The sequence below is a fragment of the Dermacentor variabilis genome, chromosome 3, assembly GCF_050947875.1.
Source record: "Dermacentor variabilis isolate Ectoservices chromosome 3, ASM5094787v1, whole genome shotgun sequence".
NCBI lineage: Eukaryota > Metazoa > Arthropoda > Arachnida > Ixodida > Ixodidae > Dermacentor > Dermacentor variabilis.
Window position 1 is genome coordinate 188,057,486 of NC_134570.1, and position 16,769 is coordinate 188,074,254.

The following is a 16,769-nucleotide window of genomic DNA, read 5'->3' on the forward strand; positions in this document are numbered from 1 at the left end:
CTGTATTCCGTTTTTCTCCCATCGCTCTAAGATGACAGCAGGGTTGCACAATGAGCCAAATAATGCTTTAGCATTAAACATTTTCCACAAGACCTCTGATTGCAAGCATAGCTTTGTACGAGGGACTCTCGTAACTTTGATTCATACACACCAATTTTAGGCCCCCTCAGAATTAACAAGGCACTGGTTAACCGGAGTTTGAACTAACAATTTTTCCAGAGCTTGAATATGTCCACCCCCATGGCCAGGTTATTTTCCTGGTCATGTTGCGTTCTGTCGAGGGTGCTACTGTGTGTCCAAAATAAGACACCTCACACACGAGTGCTAACAGTAAAAAAAAAGGGAGAGAGGCGGGAGTTTATTGAAGCACGCAAGCCAGTCTGCTGTCGAGATAAGCTGGCGGGACAAAACAATCTTGATCCGTCGTCCTCATTGTGGCCGAGTGCCAGCTCGTTATCACATCGACAGGCAGCGCAGGCTGGTAGCGCCAGGCACGTGTGTCCCTTATTGTGTTGGTGGCCGGGCTGTCGCTCGCGTAAGCCCTGCGAGTCTTTCCTGTATCATTGCACGGGCCATCCGCTCTTTCAGGGCTGGGACTGCACACACCAGGGTTCTTCCCCCACTGAAGGGCTGCTCACTGCTCCACCCTGGTCTTGGCACTCTTTGCTCAACATCGACGCTGTGTGGAAGCACCGAGGTAGAGGGAGAAAAACAACAAAGCCCTGCAGGGAGAGAGATCAAGAAGAAATGGGCAGGACGTGTGAGAAACGTCACCGATGAAAACTAAGCACCAATGCCTTGCAAAGAGAAAAACTGTACAGAAACTATCGGCAGTAATTGTCAGTGTAAGCAAACAGCCAAACCCTTCTAGTACTAAGCTATTCAGTTTATTCAAAGAATGATGCTCTTGAAGGCATGTATTTGTTGGAGTGAGAATATTTAGGTAGTGTTCGTTGTTTCTTTGCATAATTCAGGGGAGAATAGAGCCAGAGCTATTAACCAGAACAATTGTAGCAGTAGTATTAGTGGCTATACAGTCGAAGAAATCTACAACAATCTTGACAGTTCCTTGAAAAGTGGTTGTTGTATCAGTAGTCCATATTATGTAAACTCGCCCTTCAAGCTGGCATCAGCAGTTACGATTTGACACCACTTTTGTCAAAAATATACCTTTCAGTACCTAATACTCTGTGCTTGGTGCTTTCCCGTAACTGAAAGTTCTTGTTAAAAACATTTTCTAAAGCACAACATGCGTCGGCGTAGGTCTTTCAATATGGCACCCAGCTGGTTCTGATCAACTGCTATTTTGAAGCTACAAGCACAATCGCCATCATTGTTTCTGTGACAGCTTGCGACATACAGCTTGGACAATTTCACAACATAACCGTTTATGGCGCAGAACCAGCTATAACATGGCCTCTTCTGACTCCTGTTTATCGGCCCATGTAACTCCAAGCACATGCATACCACTTGCAGAAGAATTGCGCGAGACATATTGTGGCTTCTGCAGGAGTATGCCCCAGACAGGTGCGGTAGTGAGCATGCTTCTCAATGAGCTGCGCTGGCCAATGAGAGGGGGGATCCGGAGCAAATGAAAAATAAATAAATAAGAAATTAGAAACGCTTCCCCTACCGGTAAATGGGGGCAAGCGAAGCTTGTCCTGCGTGCAGCTGACCTTAGTCACGGTTAAATAACCCATAGATAACGGCGCCTGATTGCTTTGGCCTCCCTCTCCTTCAGCTCGGAATCTTCTCGTTGCTGTCCGATTGCCTGGGCTTGGGCGGCTCTACAAGCATGTTTATAGTCGGACGTTATCGTCGTGTGGGCGAGCCTCGTTCGACGCTGGGCACGTCCGTTAGATTCACCCCACGTCTAACGACGCTTGCCCGTGCACTGGAGCATGTTGGCCGCGTTTGGTTACATTGGCGGCACCAGTGCATTGAACCATCGGACAAACTATGGACGCTGCTATTCTCGCCAACGTGACGTAATGTGTGCGCACACTCACATTATGTCGAGCTATATTTAGGCCTTAACAGGTGGATCGGTGCGCCGACAGCGAGCCCTCTCACGGGCAAGTTCTCGCCACCGCTCGTCGAATGCTGCCAGTTCCTCAGGGGAACGCACAATGTGTGGCCGTCCCATCTGTTCTGTGAGAATTAATTGGATGGAAACAAAACCGGTGCAGCGTGCACGAAACCCTTTCCTGTCCTTGTGCTTCCCAGCGGAAGCGAAATAGCTCCGATTGGTTGCAGAATCCTTGCTAATGACATATGCTCCGGCGCCAGTGCAGCTGCCAGCTCATCAAGCTGCCCTGCTATGGGAGCAACTGGGTTTTTGCGTGAGCAGACCGAAAACAAAACTTTTGAGTCAATACAAGCTTTATTTGAAAAGCGGCGGCAGTGCGATGCGGATGTGTGGTAGTTGCCCATTTGATGGAGACGCCTTTGCTCGGGTTCTTATTAGCTGTGCGCTCTGCACTGAATGTGGCTTCAGTTTCCGTGCATCCATTGTGATGCGTGTCGTCGTGAAGGGCAGATATCACACGTGCCACCCTGACTGCTGTCAGTTTACGTGGCGTTCTGCAAATCTAGTTTGGAGCAGGGTTCGGAGCTATTAGGCTTTATGTGCCCTTGTGAGCTTCCCATTCCTACCAGTGCGTGAACATACAAACTTGGTAGGCATTCACAGTAGTTGGCACGGCTGCTCGCCCGAGAAACCAAACTCCACTTTGCACATGCGGCCATCAGTTCAGCCCATGTGCGTGATTACATGCCTAATCTATACGTAATTGTCTAAGGGTACATACATATCAAGGGCGCGCTTCCCGTGATGGCATGTCACTTGACACTGCTGCTAGCTATGCCTAACCAGCACACCTTGTCGGCGACCTCAGTTATGGTTTGGGGCCGAGTCAATGAAACGCATTACAATGACTTTACGGCACTTGGAAAGCAGAGAAATCATCTCAGTAGCGAAAGTGATGGCACGGGCAACACTTGAGTGGCACCAATTTGGTCTGCCGTCGACATGTTTTCGACACCGCACATACGGTGATCAGTCCAAGACACAGTACTGCATCTGAAATTTCTGTCACTGTTTCTTTTTTAAATTATTATTACTTTGTCTGCTTCATGCAACAACCACAGGTGCTTGGACATAATTAATCTTTTAATGTTCTTTAACAGATGGAAAACTCCCGGTCGCAGGCTTCCGATTTTCGGATACACGCGGCAGCTTGGTCTACATGTTTTGTACTTGTGCAGCCTTTGAGAACTGTTGTTTTGGTTATAGTGTGGCGCTGCTTATAGTGTGGACATTCATGATTCCGGCGCCTTATGCTATGAGCAGTCTATGGTGTAGTATTTTACTATCAGCAAGACACGAATGGATTCTGCACACGATAACTAAGCATTCTAGTTGGTTGGAAGTGGAATTAAACTACTACGGCATGCTGACATTTTGCAAAGATCTTGCCATTACAGCTGCAGCATAAGCCACACGCGGGCCCAGAGCCGCAAAATTATGCTTTCTATGTCACTTCAGTTGAAAAAGTATGAACCGAAGTTTAAAAGATGGGACCACAGTGGTAGAACCTTGGTAGAGCGCCATCGTGTACAACGCCATCGTGAATGAAGCATCAACAAACTGTGACCTCTTGATAATGGCTAACAGCATAGTAATCACCGACTCTACAACATTGCGTGGCAGCGCCGCATCGTGCAGTGTTCACGCACGATCCCTCGGGCTGCTTGAATACTGAAAACAACGGTAAGGCAGCAACGCTTCAGCGGCTGTTGGTCCAAATTGTCCAAAGTGAATTAGCGGACATGGTGCTGCACAGAGATCTGTGTGAACAGTGCCACTGCTGTGACCTCAGAGATGGCAACAGCGTATGTGCTAGTGCCATCTTTGAGGCCACCGTATGCTGTACTGCTTTGCCCCGAACACGATGGAGACATGCCTTGAAAGCATGGTACCTTAGCATGGTGGAAAGTGACTTCCCTCCTATTCTCATTGCGGTTGGATTGGAGCTGGGAGTGCACTTCCGTGTAACCAGTTCGGTTGTGCTTCTATACTTTGTAAGTTAATGGTTGCCCTCCTATTACCACGAGCATGTTTGAATTGTTTGTTGTAACCGCACAGCGCATTGAAAACATTCTTTATATTTTGATGCAGGTTTAATAGGCAGGATCAGAAAATCACAAATGCAGTGGAATGTTGTTGTAACCAATAAATCGTTATGTCTGGGATCGTTATAGTAAGTGGGCTCAACTGTAAACATAAGCCAATTCGCCATGTTTGTGTTGTATGGTTCTCGCCGGTGACTATTGGTGAATTCCAAAGGCAGATTAGGAGTGGCCAACGAGCTCTGCACCGGAGCACTGCGCTACAGTGGAGGGCAACAGAATGAAACACAGGCACTCCCACCAGGGCAACTGGCACGGTGTGCTAGTGCACATCCACTTCCGAAAGTGCCCAGCATTCCCCTTGTTTTCAGCATTTTCGGCTTGAACTTGCATGCGCATTGTGTTCAGAAGTTTCATGTTTCTTTTTAGCCTCCTCCATTCTAATCGAAGTCACAACGCACGTAAGTCTGCTTCTCTTGTCCACTGTGCTTGTGCGTAGGAAACAAAGGAGACGCAGCGAAGCCCGCGATCAATTCGGTGGCCACACACCGAGACAGCCTGAAGTACCTTCAAAACTGCATTTCATCAACGAAAGTAAAGGCTGTTGAAATGCCAAATTCTGAAAAGTAGCCCTTGCTACCTCCTCATCCGAATACTGGCAAATGTCATCGACGAAATGCACAGCTTTCGGCCTCTTGCCCGGCAGCCGAAACATGTCAAAAGCTTGCTTGAATACACTATTGGGGGCGATGACTTACGGAGTCGCCATCTGTCGGAAGCGTCTCCCTTGCGTAGTATGAGGGATCACGCGGCGCGCTCCTTGTAGGTTTGGTTTACGGCGCTCAATAAAAACACGACACGCGGCAGCCCTCCTGGACATTTATGTAAGCACTCTCAGAACGAGGGAAGATTTTGACTGTCGATATAATAATCTTGGGCGAACTGAAAGCACAGAAACGTTTACAGATGCTATCTCTTTATCGAATACGTAGAGTGGTCACCACTGCGTGTGGTCGCCGTGATGGAGTCTCCCAAACCAGCTTCTAGCATGAAAGGTAGGCAAACGCTGAGAGTAAACTATGTTAAATATGTCCTTATAGTGGGTTGTCTGTATAATCAAATGGACCATAACAGAATGAAGCCTCAACGCAGCGATCGCACGGGTTCACAGCGAACAAGTGTGCGTCTGCATGCATGTCTGCGCACAATGTTTTGCTTTCGCTGTGCGCGCGTTTTCGCACCGTGGCGTGGGCTTTAGGCCGCAGCATATGAGCATTTGAGAGCACATTAGCAACCATTGTTGTGTGGACGCTATCAGAGCTATTCAAAAATAATTTCGTTATAGAGACTTCGACGCCTACGGCGACTGTGATGTGCCATCGCGACGATTCAATCTTTTTTTTTTTGTCTTCTAAATTCTTTGACATTTCAATATTATTTCTCAAGTTGCATTGCGCTGTATGTTTATCGGTCTTCTTAGCGTGTGATTTCCCTCTGCTTCTTTTTCGTAATCCAGTGCATTAATTCATAACACAAACATGACCATATGCCACGTCATTTTTTTAATGTGCATCTTACTGCTCCCTTTCCGTTCCAGTAAACTTGCCACTATCTAGCATCAACAAGTTCATAGGCCAAGCCGTCATGGCATTAGCTGGGCAGCGGGTGCGGGCGAGCGTCTCAGTACGCCTTTTCTGCTACCTACCGAACATCGCAGTCCCGACGCCTGCATACCTGAGTTACAGCTGATGGCTGTCTGTCGGTTCTAAGTTTTGTGAGCCAAGCTTCACACAGCCCCTTGTCCAGCGGCTACATGTGAATAAGGCTGACATCGGGCTCCGTTGCGTACGTCCGGCACTGCGGCACCGAGCAGTAGCCTACCATGCTGAACGCCTCCAAAGGCAGCCACCACCTATTATAGTACTTACAAATGTTGTCAAGCAGACACCCAAGGCGATAAAGCCTCACCACTTAATCAGAACTGCAGCACAGCTGAGACTTTAAACTTTAGTTTTCAGCTCTCTTCGGTGCTTCCGAAGCAGCAGACGCGGCCGCTGTGTCCACATGATCCCTCATGCCGCGTCACGCCGACGGTGGCGCCAGCTTTTCCAGGGGTGGAGCTCACCCCCAATAGCTTCTGAAGCTTCGTCGCTTGAGTCCCCGCTGGTTGATTCGGAACTTCAGCTAGATGAATCAGCCCTCACCGCAGCAGTAAAAGCGGAAGTTGACGATGCGAAGCACCACTCATTGCTTCTAAGAGATTGCGATTCGTGTTCACAAGTGCACGTGCCATTGCGCTACGTTGGCTGTGGGTGGGCTGACATCAAGCGACTTCCAGTCTACTTTGTCAATTTTTGCAGAGTGGAGAGCACTGCTCCGTGGAGTGTATCTAGCGGCAGAGCTGCTCCCAACCCGCCAATGAAAGACACCGGAGGCGCTCTCAATCTCCCAATGGAATAGACTTACTTCGCAAGGAGCCGAAATTACTGAAAGTGTTCCGAATCCACCGTTTGAGTTCACCATATGGTGATGCGGACTTTGCCGCTTAGTTATCAGCGCTGTTATTGCTCTTCTGTGTTTCATATCTGAGGTGCTCTGGTGCTTGGCATGTTCTGGGGGTTATCCAAATTAACCGGTGTGTGGCCAAATATGTCAGAATTAATTTGTTAACCGGTGTTTGCCAAATACGTCAGAATTAATGAGTGTGTGATGCCATTTAATAATACATACATCAAATCAGTTCTGCAAAAGTCCACTAGGTGGAGGAAGCTTCATGAAAGGGGGCAATGGTCATCCACCCGTATAGTAGCACGAACCTACGAAGGAACTCATACGGGTTTCTCAAAAAGAAAGCTTTGCAGCTGGAGAAAGGTTTGTTCTGGTCCAGGGATCTAAATTGGGACCAATGCCTTTCTGGGGCAGTTTCTCTACCATCTGAGCTAACTGGGACCAGAGGGTGAATCCTACTTAGGAAATTTCCTGAGGTAACGAGGTTTTACTCTGTAAGCAAATCAGTTTTGTGGAAGTCCGCAAAGTGGAGGAAGTATGAGAGGACAAAATTGCCATCTACCAAAGAGTCGCATGTAGCTGGCTTCACGATACTCTTGGGTGGATGACAATTTGTATGTTTCATAATATCCACTTACAAACACATAAATTTAATGAATAAGCGGCCATGCAACCTTGGGCCTAAATAAGCAGGTTACGTAACTGATGGATGAAATGCACAACCATGTTCTGAGCTTAAAGCAGTAACATAAACCTGGCACAGCACGTACAGCCAAAAGAAATATAAGGGAAAGGATGCCTTACTACTTGCATAATGTGACAAAGTGTGACCTATCCGACGTCCTGCGATGTGGCGTCGGGACACAGCGTGACGCTGCAGATGTCCTTGACTATCATCTCAGCAACCTGCCATGCCATGTCTTCTTCAGTCTGCACAACAACAACACGCACAGTGCAAAATGGTGTTCACTTCCAAAACACCTGCTCCACTTCAAAGTGCTGTAAAAGCACGAAGTTATGACATGCCTGCAAAGCTGATCAATTCAAATGTCTGCAAGCAAGAAAAGTGTAACTCCAAAAAGAAACACAAACTGAAAAGAAAGGGAAGAAAAACACTATTTATAACAATTTCATGTCCCAAACCTACAGTTTGCCCATGTGGAGGGCTATGGATGAATTTTTACCACTTAAAATTCTCGAACATGCAACCAGAGCTCGGCGTATGAATGTTGTTAGACACTTCCACTGAGCCACTGTTGCGGGTAGGGGCACATTAATTCAGGAATGGCGATGTAGTCAAGAACTTGATGGAGCACCAAGAGGTAAAATCATATTTAGGAATGGTGCACATCTACCGTATCTATACGAATCTCGGCCAATGGTCTTTTTCGAATAATTGTATACCAAACACTAGGGTCGACTTAGATTGGAGGATTAAAAAAAAAAAATGTGGCAGTTCTTAATTGAAATTGATAAACATGGTGCATACCTAGCGCCACCTAGAAAAATCAGTATCGTGGCTGCTGCTAGCTATGCCAGTAGCCAAATGAAGTACGCGAGCAACGTCGCCATTTTGACCTGTGTTGCACTGGCGTGTGGCGTGGCATTATCGTAATGGCACCAAACAGGCGATGCCACTGTACTGTCACTTTCAAACCAAAAGTTGCGGCGGCCGCAGAGGCATCGTCAAGCGTTCAAGGCGGGCAAGACTTTGGCATCGATGAGAAAAATGCCCGTTGTTGGAGAGGGGCAACGGGAGATACTTCTTGCATGTGCTAGCCGCAAAGAGGCCGGCGATGACAGCGATAAGGAAGATGGTGATGTAGAATGAGCTCGGCATGTTCACATTCAATAAACGTGGTTTTCATTTTGTCAATGCTGTCCTTGCTTTTTCGTTCGGCGTACATTCGAGGTAAGTTCACTTTTTCTTTTTTCTTCGGACTTTCAGGGGTCAGCTTAGAATCGAGGCCCGATTAGATTTGAGTAAGCATGGTAAGCGATTCAACTTTCATATCCACATATTTTTGGCAACAGTCAACTTCGGCGGTCAGGCTTTAACTGTAGGCATTAGTCACTCAAGCCACACACACAAAATAATACGAATTTCCTGAATTCGCTTACCATCACAGCAGCATTTTCTCATAGTGAAGACCGCCATCTTGTTTTTGCTTGATTGTTCCTCAAATAAACACGCTCACCCACCATGAGGGAGTGGAGAAGAGGCCCAAGGCTAGGGCTTAACCGGCTTTCCATTTCAAAGATCTTTTACAAATATAAAATTTCATTTTGACCATGGTCAGTGAGATGATGAAAGAATGCAGAATTCAAAACAGATATTTTTTTTTTCTCCACAGTTTTCACACATGTGTGAGAGCAAATACTTTGTGGTTTCAGTTACATTAAGTGCAATTTTCAGAGATGATGACAATGGAACCCCCAATTATTGACCTTCTGCATAAAGGCAAGTCAGTGATGCCCAACTCTAATTGTGACTAACACAAAATTTGGGGCATAATGATAGTTATTTCAGGCCTGAATCCATTAGCAGTGCCAGACAACAACAATGCGTGATGATCAATGATAAGCTCTTTGAGGAACTAAATTACAGAATACTAAATTTTTATTAAACTTCGTGAAAGTGCTGCAATTGCTGAGGTGAAATCAGCCAATGCAAAAGGCACATCCATTTACTAGCTATCACAAGATCAGCATTAATTACAAGATATCCTTTCATGAACTTGGGGTGAAATCCACTAGCATTCTTTATACATCACTTTGCGTGCCACCAAAACATGGCCAAAAGATTGTGTCCACGTACCTTGTCTGCTTCCCAGTTGACTAGCTTTCTGAATGCTTTGGTGAGGTTAGAACCTAGACCAGAAAGAAGAAAACTTGAGAGACTGCTTAACATTGATAATACTGGCCCATGCCATTTTGGAGCAGCTTTATGAAAGTGATTGCAAACTATATTATATGGAGCTTTTACAGTGGGCAATGCATGTGAAAGCAGTAAGTGGTCACTGGTTCATAAAATCAATCCAAACACTAAAAATGACCCCCCCCTCCCCTTCATTGCAGTCCTTTCTGTGAACTGCAATGAAGCGGTGGTATCCTAGGATGTGCTTAAAAAGCATGGAAGCATTTGGATGTGCTACATGCAGAATGTAAAAACATTTTAAGAACCTCCAGCAAGGCCTGACCGATAGAGCAAGGCCTGACCAGCGGCGAAAGTTAACTCTTTGGTGCTAAGTCGACCAAAATCTTAGTAGCGGCTGTGCGTCATTCTTACTCAGTGAAATGGCAATGCCAAGAAAAGTGGGGGATATGCGATAAATTGAATAGCAGAAAAATTGTTCACGGCTGCCTTGTCTATGCGAATGTGCGTGTTATGTTAGAGAAATCGAATGAGACACCATACAGTGTCCCAAACTTTAGTCACCGTTTTATAGTGGTCATACAGAAGAGGAGTGCAGCGTCTGGCACGGTGCCAGCGTGGTTGCCCGCTGCCGCCTGAAATGCACGGCTGTCTCGTTGCCTAAGCAACCTGCATGTGTTGAGTTGTGGAAGTATTGAATATAGATAACAGCCCATGGAAGAAACAGCAGTACAATCCAGTCTTAATTGGAGAGGCTTGACTCGGTCCACAACAGAGCTAATGCAGCTGCTGGTCCACGCCACGCCACTTTCGATGGCGCGGTAAAATGGCCCTTGAGGACTTAGTTCTGTTTTTGGAAAGTTAGAGCAATCCTGCTGGTGCAGAATGGGCACAGATTTCTCATATTGTGCTGAAATGTGGCAGGCTGTAGCGGGGTTCGCCTCTCGGCACAGTGTGGCACAATTGCCACAGCAGCAGCATCACTGTGCTTGCCCCATCGAGTGTTCTACATTTTCAACGTGAACAGAGAAAATGCAATTGAATAACAGTTGTGATGAGTGACAAGTTTGAGCTGGGCACAAGTTCGCTAATCAAGTTATAACAGTAGACGTCTGCTAATTCAATTTCGTTTAACTAAACTTTTTGGTGAGTTCATCCTGGCTGGTGTCTATACATTTCTCTGGGCCAAAACTTTCATTATTTCGATCCTGAAAGTGGACCTTGCCAGATTTTTCGAACTTGGCTGTTAACATCCACACCCCTGGACTTCAATTGTGAGCACGACGACTGCAGAGTCTCTTTAAGCAGCACATAGGGGACAATGAATGAATCAGACACATTATCGCCTGCCAAAAACGCTGACTTACAGCATGCCTTCAGCAGATTTCAATGTGTGAATGGCAGCTCACAATGCATGATCACCATATTTGCTCGATTCTAATGCGTGCCTTCTATTTTCCGATTTGGCTGAAAATGGCCCACACGTTACAGTCGCACATGAAACCAAGTTAACAAGACTCTGTTAATGTATTGCAAGGGAGGCAGCCATGTTCTAGTCTATAGACAGTGTAAAACGTCAGATTGACCAACAATAGATTAAGTGAAAAATAAATTTCCATTCTGTGAAGGTAAACACAACAGCGTTCATCTTATTTCTGACTGTCAGAATCAAAGGGGTCTTACATGTTTCTTGTGCCCACGTGTTGTAGAACTGTTTGTGTCACATCTGGGTGAACATTGTTTTCTACAATGAACCTATAATAACTAGGTGCCTATTCGGGCTGCAAATGAAGTGGGTAAATATTGTTACGTGTGAAAAGAAGTAGAGAAGAAAGACTATTCACACGGTATTTACGCTGGAGCCAGACTGCACAGCAGACACTTGCTCACGCCAAAAGTCCAGACACTTCGTCTTTCTCGCGGCTTCTCATCTCCTGAGCATCTGTCGAGGGTATTGTAATACTACCCCTCCCCCCCCTAGCAGCAAGAGCACGGTCCCAGTGCTGCCAAATATCTAAGGCGCATGGAGAATTGTAAGGCTCGAGCCTGGCAACGTGAACGATGTCACTGGTTGTCACAGCGGAGGATGTAGTGGGTGTGGCTAGAACAATTTTATAGGTGACATTGGTCACTTGGCCGTGCACACATTATGGACCTCTGTAACAAAAGAGTAGTTTTTCACAAAGGCCAACTTTATGAGATGGTGACAAAGCAACACGAAGGTGCTGGGCGAAAAATGGACATCACGGTGACGGAGGTCGTGGCGGTGCTTCTGTTTGTCTCGAGACGCTTGCAGACGAGCATGTGTAAGTTCACGAGCATGGTCAGCACGGGCGATAGCATCACAGGCATAATCGATAGTTGAAGCGGTCGTGGACAGCAGCACAGTGTCTACTGCTAACGTCACTTCTCAGTCGTACCAGACGTAAAACGGGGAAAAGCCAGCAGTTTCGAGATGGCAAGAGTTGTAAACAAAGGCAATTTAGGGTAGTGCAACGTCCCAGTGATGGTGGTCGGCTGAAACGTATTTCAATAACATGTCTGTAAGGGTTCGGTTCAAATGCTCAGTGAGGCTGTTTGTTTGTGGATGGTAAGAGGTGGCAATTTTATGCTGTACAGGGTAGACATGCATGATGTCATCAATGACTTTGGACAAAAACATATGGCCACAGTCTGTGAGCATCTGCCATGGAGCACCATGCATCAAAATGATATCATGGAGGAGGAAGTACGCAAAATCAGTTGTGCACCTGGTCGGAAGAGTGCATGTTATGGCGTAGCGGGTCACATGGTCAGCAGCAACAGCAACCCACATGTTTCCTGATGGAGATTCCGGAAAGTGGCAGAGAAGGTGCAAGCCAACGCGATGGAAGGGCTTGGCTGGGATGTCAAGTGGCTGCAGGCAACCAGCGGAGAGCTGGGATGGCTTCTTGCATCGTTAGCATAGGTCACAAGCGGCAACGTAATGTCGTACGGAACGGGCAAAGCCCGGCCAGAAAAAACAGTGGTGTACTGTACTCGGTCATAGGTTCGAGATACGTCGAGGTGTTACACTGCTGGTGCATTGTGAAGCTCTTCTAAAACGGTTGAGTGGAGGTGTTTAGGTATTACAAGTAGGAAATGAGAGCCCTCCACATGAAGATTACGACAGTACAGAGTACCATCACAGCACCGTCAAGGAGGACAAAGAGGTGTAGAGCAGCATCGGCCGGAGAATGCTCAAAATGGTTGTTGAGTGCTTTGATGTAGGCGTTGCGACGTTGCTTGTCGGCAGTATGAGCGAGCTGTGATAGAAGCAGTACTGTCAGTATTTAAGAGGTCAGAGTTGTCAACAGGCTAACGTGACAAGCTGTCAGCATCTTGGTGCAGTTGGCCAGGCCCGACCTGTAAACCACGGAATATGAAAACTCTTGTAGCCTCAAAGCCAATCGACCAAGCCAGCCTATAGGATTCTTTAGGGATGAGATCCAGCAGAGAGCATGATGACCAGTGACTACGGAGAAAGGATGCCCGTACACATATGGAACGGAACTTCACAACCGCCCAGACAACAGCAAGGCATTCCTTTTCCGTAATTGAAAAGTTGCGCTCCTACGGTGATAGGAGGTGGCTTGCATAAGCAATAACGCGATTCTGGCCACGCTGATGCTGGGTTAGGACTTCACCTACGCCATGACCACTGGCATATGTATGTAATTCTGTAGGGGCATCAGGGTCGAAGTGGGCGAGGATGGCTGGTGAGGTAATAAGAGTGACGAGACGAGAGAAGGTGGCAGCTTCTGAAGTACCCCATAAGAATTGCATGCCTTTTTTCAAAAGATTAGTGAGGGGTGAAGCAACTGCTGCAAAATCTTGAATAAAAATGTCTGCAGCTGTCTTCGGAACTGGAAAGTCTCAGAGAGTGAAGTTTTGTCAGAAGCAGGTTGTACTCAGGAAGCATCGATGAAATGGCCCAGGACAGTAATTTGGCAGTGACTAAAATGACATATTGACAAGTTGAAGTGCAGCTTCACCTTTCAAAAATCATCAAGTACAGTCGCTAGATGCTCAAGGTGAGTATTGAACATTGGTGACAAGACGATGAAGTCATCAAGGTAAATGAAGCAGGCATATTGCTATGTTTTCGTTGTGTCATTTTTTAAATTTGACCTACCGGATCATTCAATCACTGAAACACTTTTTTATTAAAGGTATTTTAAGTGAAAACAGGCTATTTCAGAAATACATTGCTGCAGAAAGTACTTCAATGCGTATAGCAGAAGTGGAGTTATTGGCAATCAAACATGGCCTCCACTGTGCTCCCGTTCCTTCCACAATGCCTTGCACTGTGACGGCTATGGCGCAGTGGGGCGTGCCCACAAAGCTCCGCCTTCTAAATGTCACCGTGGGGTGCAGTTCAAATTTCATTTTGGATGTTAATGTTTGCACCACGACTTTTGCTTTTGGTGCTTGCGATGTGCTAAACATAAGCCAAATGTGGTTGTCCTCAGCGAGCCTTAGTGCGCTTAGCCAGTGGACTTGCGGCGGCACCCCGCAGTGGCTGCGGTACCTGCGCCATGTAGCCGACCGCAGCTTGATGTCAGCTATTGGCCAATAGCAGCCGTCTAAGGGAATGATGAAATAAAGCATCCAGAAGAGAGTGAGGACAGGGCCTTCTGTTGAAAAGAGAGCATTTGAGAGAAAGGTGACTTCACTCCATGCACCGCGTATGACAGCAACGTATGCTACCCACGGACTATGTTATTTTCACCAAGCCAGAGGAGTGGTTCTGGGCCCCTTAAAATCGGAAAAATTCAAGGCCATTCTCTCCTGTGAAGGTGGATGACCAGCGGAGCTGTAAACATCATGGTAAGAAATCTTCGAAATCACCAATACGTCGTTTTAAAAGCATGGTCGGTCGTACATATGACAACTTGAGCAAGACAATGTCCACGAAGTCTCAGCTGAATTGCGCATCCGCACCACTGAAGTACGAGTCTTCTGAGCGCGGTACCTCTGTTGCTGTGCCGCATTAATTGCTTCTCAATCTGGGGGGCTTTCCGCTGGAGTCTGCCGCATACGGGCAGCGTCCTCGGCATGCTCCTCACTGGTTCGTGCTGCCGCCGCTCTCGCTCATGCTCATGTCTGCAGTCCCGAAGTTGGGCCCCGTGAGCAGCTTGTTCTTCGGTAGCATGCACTGCACGCCGCTTCCCCATACCAGTGCACACAACATACTAAATGTCCATTCGGTTCTTTGCACAAGCACGGAAATGCAGCAGATGGCCCGTTAGCAACTACCTGTCCCATCAAATGATCGACGAGCGCTACGGCCATTAGCGCTCCCTCGGCGCAGCCAAACCGAACAGCTGGATAAGTCAGGAGCTGGCGTAGCTGTGAAAACTGCATCACATTCCTGCTTCGCGACACCTCGAACGTTACCAATCACCATTAAATAGTTCTCGAACCAGCCTATCGTACACTGCACAACTGAATCCGTAATGTCTGTCCAGAGACTTGTGCTCGTCCAATTTACTGGTGTGGTTCATAGTAAGGTTCATTACAGCGCAGCACCAGACACGGACAAAAGAAGGTATAAAGCGTTGACATGGTGCTGGTGTGGTACCTGCGTCGCTATGCCCCATTCCCCGCTTCGCGTCACCTGTGTTCCTGTCGATTCCACCGTTTGTGCGCAGCCTCTCGCTACCTGTTTCCTAGCTTTCCTCTTGCTATGCCAGGTATCAGCACATGCCTTACTGGTTTGCTTTGCCTCCTCATAGAGAGCGTGGCAGTTTTGAGGCATGGAAATTGAAGAATATATGCTAAGGTAGACACATGCACCTCCTCTGTAAAACCAAGATACTGCCATAAAGTTCTCTGTACAGCTTGGCCTTAGTTACTTGATACAAGTTTCAGCGTATAGTTCTGCAAGAACCACTCTTAGAAAAAACTGTGTGAAACATCTGAGCAGTTGCAGCATTTGCCTACCTAAACTACCCTGAAACCCTCGAAGTCCCATGTTATATGCATAAGTGATGTTTTATGACACTTACACAGCAACAACCGCACATGAACACAGCCACTTATGCTCCCGAACAATGCCTAGTCTCAACATGATGCAAAATATTGAATCTGTCATCGATGCTGCACATTTTATACCAGTAACTACTTTGGACAAATATGCGCTACCACAATCGTAGAGCACGACTGTCCAATGTTCATACACAATGTGATGACAATGTAAGCTCCACTCTATGAGCAGCAGTATAACCTGCCTGGCATGACACGATCATGGAAACAAAGCACAACTACTAAATGCACGTGCTCGTATTGCTTGCAGAGCCCCTCATGACTCAAATTATCAGCCACAGTGACATTTCATTCAATCACACAAAACCCACATTCATGTGCTGCTGGGCAGCTTGGAGAGAACTGCAGTTAGCTGCTATTCCCTATTCTGCTCAGATCAGAACAACAAATCCAAGTTGAACGAACCTGTCTTTTTGTCTGGCTCTGGCTCAAACTCCGTTGTGAGCTTGCCCAAGTGGTCGACGTGTGCCATCTGAAGCTTCCTGCAAACATCCAAGGACAGGGGGTGATCAGACAAGCAGCTTGATTGACTGACGGTGTTTACTGGCCCATAGAGAAGCAGGGTCTATGAGAGCAGCCTCAATGAACCAATTTTAACCTCCTGAGTTTATTTAAAGTATGTCCAAAGTATGTTACCCAATAACTTTTTGCACGGTCCATGTGGCTGGGAATCAAACCCAGGACCATGTGCTCAACTGCACAAGCCCATAGCCATGGAGCCACTGACATGTAGTAATGAACTAATTTGAAATTTTGATACTGAATTAAGTGTTTAACTGCAGCCTCGCACTATCAGTATATATTCAAGTGCAAACAGGAAAATGCCTGTTACACGGGACTGTTTAAGTGTAGCGTGTAGTTACTGTCCAGCTGGCTTCTGAACACAGCGGAGACCTGGAGATACCTGAATCACTTTTGTATCATTAACTGTTCAGAAGGTAAAAATGCTACCAATTTGACCTCGGCCTATTCTAGGAGCCATCAATGCTACACAAAGCTCATGTTAATTCTGTTCCTCTGTGCTTTCAGTTTTAGACCTGGCCACGCAAGTATTAGCATGTGCACTGCGATGGCAACAAGGATACCATAGAGGAGTGCAGACACCAAAGCAAAATTCCAACAATGGAAAGGAAGCCGTACTTGCACCATCACCCTGGTGAATCAGAACACACAAACACAGGGTGAAGAA

General features: G+C 46.8%; 1 protein-coding gene across 2 annotated transcripts in view; it reads right to left on the reverse strand.

Moving 5' to 3' along the window:
- Positions 1–325: 325 nt before the first annotated feature.
- pkaap (A-kinase anchoring protein pkaap) overlaps positions 326–16,769 on the reverse strand; it is an 84,791-nt gene continuing 68,347 nt past the window's right edge. The window contains exons 11-14 of one of the 2 annotated variants that reach the window (XM_075686744.1): positions 15,986–16,062; positions 9,458–9,510; positions 7,451–7,569; positions 326–722 (exon numbers count right to left, since the gene is read on the reverse strand). In XM_075686744.1, coding sequence (XP_075542859.1) covers positions 7,471–7,569; positions 9,458–9,510; positions 15,986–16,062 — 229 coding nt within the window. In that variant the 3' untranslated portion in view covers positions 326–722; positions 7,451–7,470. Of the gene's footprint in view, positions 723–7,443; positions 7,570–9,457; positions 9,511–15,985; positions 16,063–16,769 lie in introns of both variants that reach the window. The other variant, XM_075686743.1, reaches the window with a different exon arrangement.